The sequence below is a fragment of the Salmo trutta genome, chromosome 2 (genome assembly GCF_901001165.1).
Source record: "Salmo trutta chromosome 2, fSalTru1.1, whole genome shotgun sequence".
Classification (NCBI taxonomy): Eukaryota; Metazoa; Chordata; class Actinopteri; order Salmoniformes; family Salmonidae; genus Salmo; species Salmo trutta.
The window spans coordinates 18,106,608-18,121,543 of record NC_042958.1 but is presented as its reverse complement, the minus strand read 5'-3'; the positions used below and the strand labels follow the sequence as shown (position 1 = coordinate 18,121,543).

Here is a 14,936-nt window from a genome sequence, read left to right as displayed (position 1 = left end):
GGTCCAGTGTTTCCCAAACTCAGTCCTCGGGACCTCAAGCGGTGCCCATTTAGTTTTTTGCCCTAACACTACACAGCTGATTCAAATGATCAAAACTTGATTAGTTGATTATTTGAATCGGCTGTGTAGTGCTAGGCCAAACACGAAAACGTGCACCATCCCGAGGACCGAGTTTGGAAAACCCTGGGTTAGGCATTAACTCTGAATGGTTAACGTAAGTGTTAAGGTCTGCGATAGGCTTAAAATAAAAATATCAAAAACAACTTTTGATTGCTGGATCCTGACATGCAACTTTTGGCACCAGATGGTTAAGTTTCGGCATTAACTCTGATAGGCTTAAAACAAAAATATAAAAAACTACTTTCAATCATTGGATTTGAACATGCAGCTGTTGGCACCAGAGGTAGATGCTTGCTCATCCACAACACCCTAGCAAAAGCAAAACCTGAAGATAACTGTTGCCCCTAGTGGCCGGTTTCCACATTAACTTCCTCAGACATGTATGCACATCAGATACTGACTTGTATCATGGGTGCAGCCCAGCAATCATGCATCAGTTCAGCACTTCAGTTAAAGGAAAACTCCACCTCAAAACTATCTTTTGATATTTGTTTAGTCCATTGTTGATATACTCCCAAAATGTTTTGCATGTCAGTGTGAAAAATGTCACGCTGCTTGTTTAGCGAGAACCAGTTCCTCCCAATTCGACCCATACACAAACTCGGGACCTCTGCCTTGCTAGCACACGTGACCATCTTCCCTCAACCGTTTTATCCAATCGCACCACCTCAAAAGCTAACTAATGAGGCAACACAAGAGGGACACTTCAGGCTGAGAAAGTTTCACACATTACCAAGTGCTACATTCAACAGGGGCCTCCCGAGTGGCACAGCGGTCTAAGGCACTGCATCTCAGTGCTAGAGGTGTCAGTACAGATCCGGGTTCGATCCAACCCATGAGCCGGCACACGAAATTGGCCCAGCGTTGTCCGGGTTAGGGGAGGGTTTGGCCGGCTGGGATGTCCTTGTCCCATCGCGCTCTAGTGACTCCTTGTGGCGGACGGGCGCATGCATGCTGCCTTCGGTTGCCAGCTGTATGGTGTTTCCTCCGACACATTTGGTGCGGCTGGCTACCGGGTTAAGTGGGCAGTGCGGCTTGGCGGGGTCGTATTGGACACATGGCTCTCGACCTTCGCCTTTCCCGAGTCCGTACGGGAGTTGCAGCAATGGGACAAGACTGTAATCACGAAATTGGAGAGAAAAAAGGCAAAAAAGTACCAAAAATAAATAAATAAATAAAAACTTACTCAACAGCAACCCCAGCATTGAGCTAAGCGCCACTGTAGATCTGGGTCACGGCACCACTGTAAAGGGCATCATGCTGCTTGCTTAGCGAGTACCACTTCATCCCGATTTGGCCCATAACTGGTGTGAACTCAGGACCTCACAAACACGTGACCGCCGTCCTCAAGCATCTTAGCCAATCTCGCCACGTCAAAAGCTAGCGGGAGACTTCAGGCTGAGGAGTAAGTTTCACACATCCCATGTGCTACATCAGCAAGTTTTCAAGATACAGTATATGACCTTCAAAATACAGAAATACAGAAATATGCGTTTTGCATCATATGATGCTGCGTTTTGCAACATACCTGCTGTATTTGAAAGTTTTATACAGTATATATTGAAAACTTGATTGCTGACATGCAAAACATTTGGGATTATATCAACTATATCCCAAATGTTTTGCATGTCAGCAATCAAGTTTTCAATATATACTGTATATAACTTTCAAAATACAGAAATACAGCAGGTATGTTGCAAAACGCAGCATCATTTGATGCAAAATGCATATTTGTTTCATTAGTTCAACTACACCCAAAGATATTTTTTTGGGTGGAATTTTCCTTTAACTGAAGGGCTGAACTATGTTGCATGATTATTTAACTCAACAAAATAATCCATATTTGAATAGGCCAATATAATGTCTTTATTATTATTATTGTTGTTGTTGTTATTATTATAATTACTATTGTTGGGATATTATAATTATTATTAGCAGCATATTATTTGAAGGCCTACAATATCCTTTTGAAATCCAAAAGGAAAATCGAATACTGAGTTCAATCCATCGGAACCGGGTTCCACCGCAAGCTTTGTTTTTTTCCGTTTCTCCAAAATTAACTTTAACAGCTAAAATATATAAAGCTTCTCTTTCCCCGACGCGAGCCAATCAGGGGATATAACACACGTCAATGCGAGCACGCGGAGAGCCGAGCTTGAGCCAGCCAACAGTGTCTGTCATTAACGGTGGGTAGGGAGGGATAGTGAGAGGAACAATCTCGGAACGTCAGAGAGAGAGGGAAAGAGAGAGAGAGAGAGAGAGAGAGAGAGAGAGAGGGGGGAAAGAGAGAGGGTGAGGGAAAGAGAGAGAAAGAAAGAGAGTGAGGGAGGGTGAGTGAGGATCATATTTAGGCTACTGCCGCTCTCCTGTCAAATAAGCGCTTCACTAAACAGATCAAAATGACTAGTCAGTTCGAAGAAGATATCCACGACCGGGGAGAATGTAAGAGTAAATCGCCCACTCTGCTCTCCTCCTATTGTATAGACAGTATTCTGGGCCGACGGAGCCCCTGTAAAGTCAGGCTGATAGGGGCGCAAAGTTTGACAGGTCTACCCGGGAGACAGGAGCACGACAAGCAGACCGAAGGTAAGACAACCCCGCTCATGAAAACATGGCTCTCCAACTTGGGAAAGGGTTGCTGCATGCTCCAATGACATGTTTTGGTTGTTGAATATAGGCAATATAACGGTGTGTGTTTATAACATGATAATAAACCATCAACATAAAGCATTGGCTACAGCTGACTGCAGAATGGAATTAAACATTTGCTTATAATGGTCCATCAGATTTAAAAGTGTCTGAGGTTGTGCGACAGTGGAAAATAAGATATTTGTCAACTTTATCGTCGATACGATACATAGGCTACTCAAATGTGCATGCAATTGTAGACAGAAATAATACATTTTCAAGTTTATTCAAACATTATCGCTTTAATGCATTGTGCATAACTTTGCATTGAACTATGCGCCTTGTTGAGCTCCGGTCTCCATTTGCTTTTCCTGCACTTACACATGTCTCGTCATCCTCTCCATACCTTTGACACCCTCACTATAGGCTCGACTAAAGATCCCCTATCCCTAGACACAGACATGCACCTTCCACCAAAGATGCGCCGGCTCTACGGACCAGGGGGGAAGTACCTGGACCACGGCCGGGGTTTAGTTCACGACCTAGGGGAGAAATTGGACAAGGAGAGGCTCCTGGTAGACCAAGCCTGCGAGAGCCTCAAAATCATCCAGGCTCCACAGGTGAGCATCAGCCGGAGCAAATCGTACCGGGAGAACGCGTCCCTGATCCGGGGAGAGGGAGGCCAGAGTCCCACTGAAGGGCCGGAAGACGGGCCTGGACTAAGGCTAGGCGAGTTAGGGTCGATGAAGTTTGACGAGGACGCGGGAAAAGAGGAGGAGAGCTGCGGGGAGGCGATGGGTCTCTCCCCGAAGGACGACGAGAGGGAGAGCCTCCACGCCGGGGATGGAGACGTGAGGGACGGCGAGGATAGCGTGTGTCTGTCGGCAGGCAGTGATTCGGAGGAAGGAATGCTAAAACGCAAGCAAAGAAGATACAGGACTACATTCACCAGCTATCAGCTGGAGGAGCTGGAGAGGGCTTTCCAGAAGACACACTACCCCGATGTCTTCACCAGGTACAGTATAGGCTACAGTTACAGCACAAACGCAGGTATTCATTCATATGCAACATCCCTAACATTAACGCCATCATTGTTGCAACACCTACAACAATGTCACCCAACCATGACAACATTTCGTTAAATGTACGTTTTGGATAGACGTTTCTATTTCACGTTCCACTTTTTTCGTCTAAGCTACATTAGTTGTATGCTACATAACGAACAACAAGTAGCAGTGTGCCTACTTTAGTAATAATAATCATAATAATAATAATGGAATAGTTGAAGTTGGAAAATATAACATTATTTTATCTTTACAGAGCCTGAGATACAACTACCAGAGGCAAACATAAAACTCAGAATAATGTGAAAGAATGTCACAAATCTGCTATATCATACAATGGTGTATCAACTTTTATAACATGAAGTCCAACATGCATAAGCCTTGTCATTTATGATGCCTATATGTTAATTGTGATGTCTGTGGTAACAACATTAAAACCCTTTATCGTCACTATTTATTTATGTAAAAAATAGTAGGCCTAGAAAACAGTCCACTTTTAATCCACTGAGGTAATTCAACCCATCTATAATTCGAGCCTGGTGCGTTGACACCTACCATGTAGCCGAACCAGTGCCTTACATAAGGCAGAACAATAGCTTCAAGTGGGAGAACCAATCCGTTTTGTCACATTTACCTCATCTCATTGTTATCGGCGATATGGATATTATTCTCACATGGAAAATTAGCTGGTGGCAGCTCGTCCGTGCGCACTGCTGATCTATTCAACGAAATGTAGGTTTCTGGGCCTGCCCAATCTCAAGAGTATAAAACGCACACACACACACATGCACACACACGATGACGCGCACGTCAACTCTTTCTTTATTCATTCATTAGCTGAAGGTCTAGGCTACGCATCTCGAGAAAACAGAGAACGTGAAAACAGCATTTTACACAAATCCATCTGTTCCTGACAATTAAAGGCAAATCATGTTTTTGGCAGTGTCAAATTAATTCAATCATATTAAATCGTGTCTATTTTTTCATTTTTGTTAAGGCTACACATAGGCTACTGGCATATAATTATATTTCAGACTCATTATGTTTTTCTCCTCAATCACGTCATGGAATGCAATAGTTTTTCTTCTTACTGATGAATTGAGAGTAAGTCACTGCTAAGGCTGCTCTAAATCAAAATTAAAATAAACGTTTAAATGTAACCTTTATTTAACTAGGCAAGTCAGTTAAGAACAAATTCTTATTTACAATGACGGCCTACCGGGGGAAAGGTGGGTTAACTGCCTTGTTCAGGGGAAGAACGACAGATATTTATCTGGTCAGATCGGGGATTCGATTCAGCAACCTTTCGGTTACTGACCCAACGCTCTGACCACGAGGCTACCTGCCTCTAGATACGTTTTTTTATTTAAATTAAAAAATATATATACACGAGTAGGTCCTACTTCTTTTTTTTGATGCAATAGACTACAAAATGTAGGTCTTGAAGGGAATTTCAAATGTAAATATTTTTTTCAACCATTAATGAAAACCTAATATTATTCTAAAAGCAAATGTATTCTAGCTAGGACTATGTGTTTTCAGGACCCCACATGTAGAGTTGAATATTTAGATTTGAGATTAGATTTGTCTCATTAGCCTATTATCTTATTAACATTGTACTATTACAGAATAGAATATTACTATGCACAATGAAATGTAAAACAGGCTTCAGAATGTCATTATTTTTCATACATGCAGCAGACAGACGGGTTAGCCTATCACTTTCAGTAAGGTAAATCATCTATAGGACACGTTCAAGATAAGGAATAGAAAATATAATGTTTTAAACGGGGATTTGGAAAATATTATTTAACAATGGCAACATGAGCCAAATAATAAATATGCTATTGTTGATCGATGTTTTTGTGCGTTTATTACTTCAAAGGCGAAATTGTGGTAATCAATTTGTGCATGTATAGACTTCTATTTCAGCCAAGCGCACGATGTCTTTGTAATAGTTTGGATGTCATTATTTCCAAATTCCACCATTATGTTGTTCCACTGACTCTAAAGAAAGCCATTGTATAAGGCAGCTATTATGGGGGAAAAAACACAGATTACAATACAATCACCCTGACAATTTCCCTCAAACCATCGCAAGGAAAAAAGCATAAAGGACCGTCGTTTCTCTGTGGGTTTTCGGTGTTTGAAAAATAACTATTTTCTTGTATTGTTACGGGTCCGGGAGAGATAAAAAACATTCGAGTTCTCGGTCAAAAACGGTAACCTCTTTTCTTGCCTTTTCAGAGAGGAGCTTGCGATGCGGCTGGATCTGACCGAGGCGCGCGTCCAAGTAAGTGGCTTTTTAACGTTTTATTGCTGCAATTACGGCTGACTGTCGCTTTCAACTAAAATGGTTATATAATGACACTTAAACATTTCAAATAGGTTATTGAAATAAATAGGCTACCAAATTAGAAACGAATATAAAGGCCAGTACCACTTAGGCTTAGAGTATGTAATGAAACAATTCCTATTCTATTATTATTAGGCCTTTGTCTTGTTATAATAATCAACGTCAAATGCATATTTATACAATGTAGGCCTAACATCATTTCCACGCATCTTCAGATGTACACCTTCATAGAATCATAATTTTACTAAGTCTATAATTATTTGTATTTCCCAATATGCCTACGTTTATTTGCTGTTTTTTTGTTGACATGACGCATACAATAAAGTTGGCACAAGTTCAGGCCTTTAGCAGTAGCCTATGGATAGAAGTCTTTATGAGGGTCTGAGTGATTTACTACCCTGAAATGTGTTAAATGACCCCAATCGCTGCGTAGCGAAGCTCCATCCTGTTATTGGAAGTTATTACATGCACCGAGGGACGTTTTAACGGTAATTAAGCGGACGCGGACGATTCATAAAAGCGCACTTAGTCCAAGAGCAAACACGAGCTATTCTCAGGGAGAAAATGGTGTTTGAATTACCATCGACGGGAGAGAGAGAAAGAGAGAGAGAGAGAGGAGGTGTATGAGGTGGAGAGGGAGGAAGAGAGAGAGGGAGGGGGGAGATGGAGAGAGAGAGAGAGAGGAGAGGGGAGGGGGAGAAAGGGGTGGCTGCAGGATAATGCTATTTCATTTCTCATTTTGTGATTGCAATAGAGCCGCATTGATCCGATGCTTTGCACTTGGAGCGAATGAGAGACCATTAAAGGTGTTTGCCCCCCCTCCTCCCCCCTCCTCCCCCATCTCCTCTCTTCTCCTTTCCTATCTCTCCATAGAGAGCGTGGCTTGCATGTATTAGCCCAGGGCTCATAACCAAAGAGACAGTTCAAACACAGCGATGCTCCATCCGGAGTTATTAAGGCCGGTATAAAACAACAGATGTCCCTTCGCCGGACCGTAGGTGAACAAATCACTTAACGGGCGCCATCGGGAGGTGATAAAACGCATACATTCCCGAGGGTCCGTGTAATGCTAAACAGCTTCCAACGGAATAGTGTGTGTGTGTGTGTGTGTGTGTGTGTGTGTGTGTGTGTGTGTGTGTGTGTGTGTGTGTGTGTGTATGTGTGTGTGTGTGTGTGTGTGTGTGTGTGCAGGGCTAATATCGTTCACTTTCTCTTACTGTTGACATTTTCTTCCATTGTTAGAGCCCGTGTTTCAGCAGCGCAATAGGCAAGGGGGTCGGGCGTGGGAAAGTTAAATACCCTTTGGAAATGACTTGTTCAACATTTTGAAGAATTTAATTTAAAGCGCATTAATTGTTATTGGACTCTGTTCAGCTGTTATTCTCCCCATCTTTTGTTAACACGGTTCTTAATTACGGCGCGCCACACCGATCTCAGTCTATCAGTCAGACTGCAGGGGGAAGTGATTTTAATTAGCTAACTTTAGACTAACGGACCATGAAGGAGCGCGGGTTTTAGTGCTTGTGTAATTACCGCTGACTTTCCGCCTGTTTGTCACCTCATGAACCAGAGCGATGGGATCTTCCGTTTACACAGGAGCTTGTGCTCGAGTAGGTTCGATGTGGCACAGCAAGGGTTTCCCGGTCTTCCAAATATAGGCCGCTGACAAAATAACCTTATGTCACCTTATATCGCTGCAAAGTTGCTCATGTTTCTCAATATCAATTTGTAGGAAGCCAGCATGGGCAGACAACTTTGTTTTATTCTGCTAAATTGTATCTATTCACTCAACCTAATAAACCTATACAAAATGAAATGTAGCCTACCTATATCTATGTTAGCTAACCTCTGACCTCTCTCCCACTCTCTCTCTATAGGTATGGTTTCAGAATCGTCGTGCTAAGTGGCGTAAGCGTGAAAAGGCAGGTGTCCAGACGCACCCCTCTGGACTCCCTTTCCCTGGTCCCCTGTCAGCCGCCCACCCACTCAGCCACTACCTGGATGGGGGTCCCTTTCCCCCACACCCTCACCCTGTCCTAGAGTCTGCCTGGACAGCTGCTGCTGCCGCAGCAGCTGCATTTCCTGGTCTGGCTCATCCCCATAGCAACCACTCAGGCCAGCACCTAGGGACACCGCTGGGCCTCGGAACATTCCTGGGTACAGCCGCTATGTTCCGTCACCCCGCCTTCATGGGACCCACCTTCGGCAGGTGAGACAATAGGTACCTCTACTTTCATAAACTTGTATACTTAACACCTGTACCGTACCCTATAACACCACCTCACACCTGTACTGTACCCTATAACACCACCTCACACCTGTACTGTACCCTATAACACCACCTCACACCTGTGCTGTACCCTATAACACCACCTCACACCTGTACTGTACCCTATAACACCACCTCACACCTGTACTGTACCCTATAACACCCCCTCACACCTGTACTGTACCCTATAACACCACCTCACACCTGTACTGTACCCTATAACACCACCTCACACCTGTACAGTACCCTATAACACCACCTCACACCTGTACAGTACCCTATAACACCACCTCACACCTGTACACTACCCTATAACACCACCTCACACCTGTACTGTACCCTATAACACCACCTCACACCTGTACACTACCCTATAACACCACCTCACACCTGTACTGTACCCTATAACACCACCTCACACCTGTACTGTAGCCTATAACACCACCTCACACCTGTACCGTACCCTATAACACCACATCACACCTGTACAGTACCCTATAACACCACCTCATACCTGTACTGTACCCTATAACACCACCTCACACCTGTACACTACCCTATAACACCACCTCACACCTGTACTGTACCCTATAACACCACCTCACACCTGTACTGTACCCTATAACACCACCTCACACCTGTACAGTACCCTATAACACCACCTCACACCTGTACTGTACCCTATAACACCACCTCACACCTGTACAGTACCCTATAACACCACCTCACACCTGTACTGTACCCTATAACACCACCTCACACCTGTACAGTACCCTATAACACCACCTCACACCTGTACACTACCCTATAACACCACCTCACACCTGTACTGTACCCTATAACACCACCTCACACCTGTACAGTACCCTATAACACCACCTCACACCTGTACACTACCCTATAACACCACCTCACACCTGTACAGTACCCTATAACACCACCTCACACCTGTACTGTACCCTATAACACCACCTCACACCTGTACCGTACCCTATAACACCACCTCACACCTGTACTGTACCCTATAACACCACCTCACACCTGTACCGTACCCCATAACACCACATCACACCTGTACTGTACCCTATAACACCACCTCACACCTGTACCGTACCCCATAACACCACATCACACCTGTACTGTACCCTATAACACCACCTCACACCTGTACTGTACCCTATAACACCACCTCACACCTGTACTGTACCCTATAACACCACCTCACACCTGTACAGTACCCTATAACACCACCTCACCCCTGTACCGTACCCTATAACACCACCTCACACCTGTACTGTACCCTATAACACCACCTCACACCTGTACCGTACCCCATAACACCACATCACACCTGTACTGTACCCTATAACACCACCTCACACCTGTACCGTACCCTATAACACCACCTCACACCTGTACTGTACCCTATAACACCACCTCACACCTGTACAGTACCCTATAACACCACCTCACACCTGTACTGTACCCTATAACACCACCTCACACCTGTACTGTACCCTATAACACCACCTCACACCTGTACTGTACCCTATAACACCACCTCACACCTGTACACTACCCTATAACACCACCTCACACCTGTACTGTACCCTATAACACCACCTCACACCTGTACTGTACCCTATAACACCACCTCACACCGGTGACCAACAGCATCCATCATCCTCAGTACTATTACATAGACAGAGCAGGCCCCCCTGACCTCTACCTTTGTTGGTCTCAGTAGGATGTTAGTTTTCAGCCCTGAATGTTGCTCGGGGTGTTTTGCTCATGAGACTATGTTGGTGTGCATTCATGTCAGTGTTGATAGTAATTAGCTGACAGTGTGATGCTGACAACCAAGCTGTTAGCGGAGGTGCCAAAACAGACACACACACTCCAAACACAAGGCATGTGTCTCAATAATCTAAAGTGGCTTCCTCTTCTTATATCCTTTTTTCTGCACTGGTGTAAAAATGCTGGTGATTGCAAATACCTGGAGAAGCCATTCACATTCTGGTCTAACACTCTTCTTTGTCCCATCCCTTCATCGGTCATCCCTGCTTCTCTTTCAGGCTCTTCTCCAGTATGGGCCCTCTGACCAGTGCTTCCACCGCTGCCGCACTCCTCCGCCAGCCTGCCCCGCCCGTCGAGACTCCCTCCATCCCTCCGCCAGTCCTCTCCGAACCTTCCTCCTCCTCTCCCTCCTCCTTAGCTGCAGCGGATCGCAGGGCCTCTAGTATTGCAGCTCTGAGGCTGAAGGCTAAAGAGCACTCTGCTCAGATCACCCAGCTCAACATCCTGCCCAGCGGAGCTCCAGGGAAGGAGGTGTGCTGAACAGCTGTTACCCCACCCAGCACTCTCTTTCCATCACCTGTCCCCCCTCTCCACCTCTCATATCCTTGCAGATCTGGGAAAGGAGTGGTGGATGGATCCAACCCTGACCCCTGATCTCTGTCTCCTAAACCCTGATCCTCTCTGGGCTGAAGACTCCTTTCCCAACAGCCCCCCCTCCACCCCTTCCCCATACCTCTTACCCTCAAACAAAAAGCAAGACCAAATTCAAATAGCACTGGCAAACTGGAGCCAGGTGTGTGTGTGTGTGTGTGTGTGTGAGAGCATCATCCCCCCTCCCCCCAGGTCTCCTGGATGAGCGTAACCTTTAGCTGTAGAGCCCTTTCGTCCAGAATCAGACACACACACACCTCCATATTGTGTTAACCCATCTCTAGCTCATGCTTCCTGGTTCACAAAGTCCACTTTCTTTTCTGTGACAGATATAAACTACGATCTCAGCAGGGTAAACTCCATGACTACCTGCTGGTTGGACACACACACACACGTGCGCACTCACTCGACTCCGGGGAGAGAGAAAGAATGAACCAGAACAAGGAACAGTGGAGACTGTGGCATTTGTCTGGACCACATGAACCCAGTGCCATAGCAGTCTGAGGAGGTCTCCATCCAAGCCAAAGCAACCAACCTGTCCATAGACCTTTCTGTCCGCCTCTGCAACACAACCTGTTGCTGGCTCAATAACCTGCATCGAGTTTGTTCTTTTTTCTTCATTGATACTTACATTATCATCTGGAACAGGTATTGGAAGAAAATCCACAAATGTTCAGCTAATTGAGTTTGACTAAAGGACAAATGAAGTGAAGTTTAGATTCTATCCAGTGTCTCTTATAATTGAACTGTGTGAGAAAGAAAGTAAACTGCTGTAAATATTATTGTAAAAATGAAAAACAAAACAAAAAAGGATGATTTTCAAAACAGAGCCTTGTATATTTGAAAAAGACAATGTTATGAGAAGTTGCACTTGGTGTAGTGTTTTATGAGTATGAATGTGTCCCTGTGTAAAATTCCCCCGTGTTTATGGAATATCATAGGTTTTTAGATGATTATTTATGTCGAAACTGTTCCACAACAGATTGAGTGCAGGGCAGGATTTATTTTTAATTGTTTAAAGTGATTGTCTACATTTCCTGGTTTAATAATAGATGGAAAAAAGAGAATTGAATAAATGAAAGTGGTGAAATTAAATATGCGTTAGATTATTATTTAAACCCCTTATAGAACTGACAAATGCCCAGGAATTAAAAAATGGTGAAATAGAATTATAGAACTATTAATAAAATTGTTATGAATAAACTGATGTTGTCTTGCATATTTATAAATAATATTATAATGAATGCCTCAAAACCAAATTATTTTGTGAATCCATTCTGTTTGAAAAGGAATAGTAAAATTAAAGCATAAAGAGTTAGTTCCAATGAGGTTGTTTTAATGATTAAACGTGGAATTACATTAATAACATTTCCTTTAATTATGAGAAATATTCAGACCCACTATCATAGAATTTCATATAATATGTCTATATCAAAATAACCTTTATTATAAGTAATTGCTTATTAAATTGCAGGACTTAAATTATGGTAATATTCTTTAACATTAATGTAACAATTGAAAAGTCGTTTGGAAATAGGTCCAAAACGGATCTAAATTGTTTTGAAGTTTAATTTAAAAGGAGAGGCTCACCAGAAATGAAAATAATTCAGTTGTGAGTGTGAGGAGCTGAGAACGGGAGTATAGTCCTATTTTCATAGGCACAATGGTGGCTGGTCACCTTGGATTGGCTAACTGAAAGACAAAATAGGTTAGTTCAGCAATGACAGATATAATACTAGGCCGCTGTGTGCGTCTGGTCTCTCCAGCCGAGTTGACAAAATACAGACCCATATATTCATGAGCTAAATCCCCACATGTGAAACGGGCGACAAAGGCGAGGGGTTTTCAATTAGATCGCCCACTTTATTTGGGGCCCTCTACAAAACGCGCTTTAAAAACTTTTAAAGGCGCTAAATTGGTGTTAACATCGGTAATGCCATGTCGATGGAAGCGAGTCCCTTTGTCATTAATGAAGTAACAAACCACTTCATCAAAACGTCTTTCTCTCGAGTCCCCCTCTTCTACCCTCCCTGCTTTCATCCATCCCTCTACCCACGACTTAATTCCCCAAATCCCTAAGAAGCGGTTCTATTACGCGCCATCAATGCGCTTCCTTTCACCTAAGTCATTCTCGCCCGTTTGACCCGTCCATGGTCTCGGACCAAACCGCGTGAAATTACCTTTCGGATTAATTTAGTCCGTTTTTATAGTCTCGCTCTGGTGGAAACCCTTTTCTTTCATCGGCCTTGTTTTATACACCTGCTAATCCAAGACAGAATGACATCAGATCAGATGGATGTAATGATAACGCAATCAAAGATGAAAATGATGTGCGTGTCGGAGAGAGAGACAGATAGAGAGAGAGACAGATAGAGAGAGAGACAGATAGAGAGAGAGAGGGAAATGTGGGGGTGGCAAACTCAACTTTCTCCGGCTGGATCAGTCCTAATTTCACACTTAATATTTCCATAAATACCGCGTACTAAAGACCCCCTTGCCACCCACCTCGAGCCTGCATTACGCGCCAATCTGACCTGCTATGCACACACGAAAACTGCACACTCGCTCTTTGCGCTCAAAGGACTATTACGCAAAATAAAGACACAAAAAAACGAAAATATAATTCTCTTGTACCCAAACCCTCCCCTTCTATGTGAACTCTGAATGTTTTTAAAATTATCATTCTATGGGGAAAAAAGACCAATAGAGCGTGTCTTTATGTATAGGATTGTATATGAGGTCTTATTGTGAACATTACTAATGAATGGCAAACCCATTTGCCCCTAATATCTGGGGAATGCCATGGGCTTCGCAGGAGGCAGGTGACCCGCTGCGCTCGAGGCTTAAACTTTCTTTCCAGAGCGAGAAAAAGACGAGAAGATTGAAATGAGTTGTCGTGGCCACGGGGGCACTTGTTCATGGTTCTACTAATTCTCACTTGTTAGGTGCGCGCACATTAGAGAATACTGAACATTCTTTGACAGAGAATGGCCTGCAGATTGGATAGGCTCTCGGATTCAAACGAATTTGAAAACGCCATAATGTAGGTCTATCCATCAAATAATGAAAGTTCCCTTTTAAGATATATCTATGAATAGGTTCTGAATATAATAATATAACATTTTCAAATAGGGGACATTGAGTAAAAATGAGAATATATAGACCTATGGCCAACACGACTACAATCTTCTTATAAAGGTTGCCTATTAGAGATGTCTAAAATTGCTCTCCACAATGACGCACCCATTTCATCATATAGCTTACATCCCTGGTCTGCGCGAGACTGATTTGACCGCTGATTTCCGACTCTCCAGGACCCTCTCTCCCACCGAACCCTTCCAACAGAATAGCCCCAATCACTCCTCTCCTCACCCCGCTCCCGTGAGGCGCTCTAAAAGCTGTTTTGATGAGGAGCCATCTCGCCTCCCCTCGGACTAGTGACGCAGACTGATGAGAGGAGTTGGGGAGAGAGAGATGGAGGTGAATAAAAGGAGTGAATAGGTAGGCCTCTGGCACTCTAGTCCCCCCCTTTAATTCCCTACGCTCCCCTTCGCTCTCATCCAATTAGCTGGCTGTATTAAGCGGTTTATCGTCTCATAGCTGTCCTTTCAGGACGAACAAGAGGGACACAGCAACAGGACCGGCTCTCCCTTTGACACCCTTCCTGGTACTTACATGTTCCACCGCGCTATGAATAATAGGGATAAAATAGGCCGCTAATTACCTCATCAAAGAAGGCCTTGTCTGACGCTTTGCTCAACGCCGCCATTCTGGTCAAAGAGGACAGGCAATAAAGCTTAACATCACGCACACAATACGACTCGTTCGCTCTTTATTAGTCTAGGACAACGTCGAATTAATGCGAAGTCTTGTTTGGGAGGTGATTCGGGAATCACAGCCTTATTGAAAAACCCAGTTATTCGCCCATGCAGGAACGCACGTGGATTGACGTGCACATCGCTGCTGATGTGAATATGCTTTTTCCTTCCGCAGAGCTCGAGGAAAGGAACGCATAAATACAAAAGCCGCGCCACCGATGATTTAATCTGGT

At 43.9% G+C, this 14,936-nt stretch overlaps 1 protein-coding gene and 1 pseudogene across 3 annotated transcripts; one reads left to right on the top strand and one right to left on the bottom strand.

Annotated features, from left to right (window-relative positions):
- Positions 1 to 14,634, bottom strand: part of LOC115152451 (homogentisate 1,2-dioxygenase-like) — a 37,551-nt pseudogene extending 22,917 nt beyond the window's left edge.
- On the top strand, positions 2,455 to 12,031 carry LOC115152430 (aristaless-related homeobox protein). 3 transcript variants are annotated; one of them, XM_029697316.1, is made up of 5 exons: positions 2,455 to 2,706; positions 3,202 to 3,763; positions 6,060 to 6,105; positions 8,046 to 8,377; positions 10,513 to 12,031. In XM_029697316.1, exons 1-5 carry the CDS (start codon positions 2,520 to 2,522, stop codon positions 10,772 to 10,774), a joined length of 1,389 nt encoding a protein of 462 aa, XP_029553176.1. In that variant the 5' UTR covers positions 2,455 to 2,519; the 3' UTR covers positions 10,775 to 12,031. The 3 variants fall into 3 exon arrangements, with proteins under 3 accessions (XP_029553176.1, XP_029553168.1, XP_029553187.1); XM_029697308.1 differs by having other exon boundaries at positions 3,175 to 3,763; XM_029697327.1 differs by having other exon boundaries at positions 3,175 to 3,763; positions 8,046 to 8,389; positions 10,513 to 10,596.
- Positions 14,635 to 14,936: the final 302 nt, after the last annotated feature.

Excerpts from the sequence above, each read along its gene's own strand:
- LOC115152430 (XM_029697308.1), top strand. The coding sequence starts at position 2,520 with ATGACTAGTCAGTTCGAAGAAGATATCCACGACCGGGGAGAATGTAAG. Across the intron at positions 2,707-3,174 it reads GCACGACAAGCAGACCGAAG|GCTCGACTAAAGATCCCCTA; the intron begins GTAAGACAACCC and ends CCCTCACTATAG. Across the intron at positions 3,764-6,059 it reads TACCCCGATGTCTTCACCAG|AGAGGAGCTTGCGATGCGGC; the intron begins GTACAGTATAGG and ends TTGCCTTTTCAG.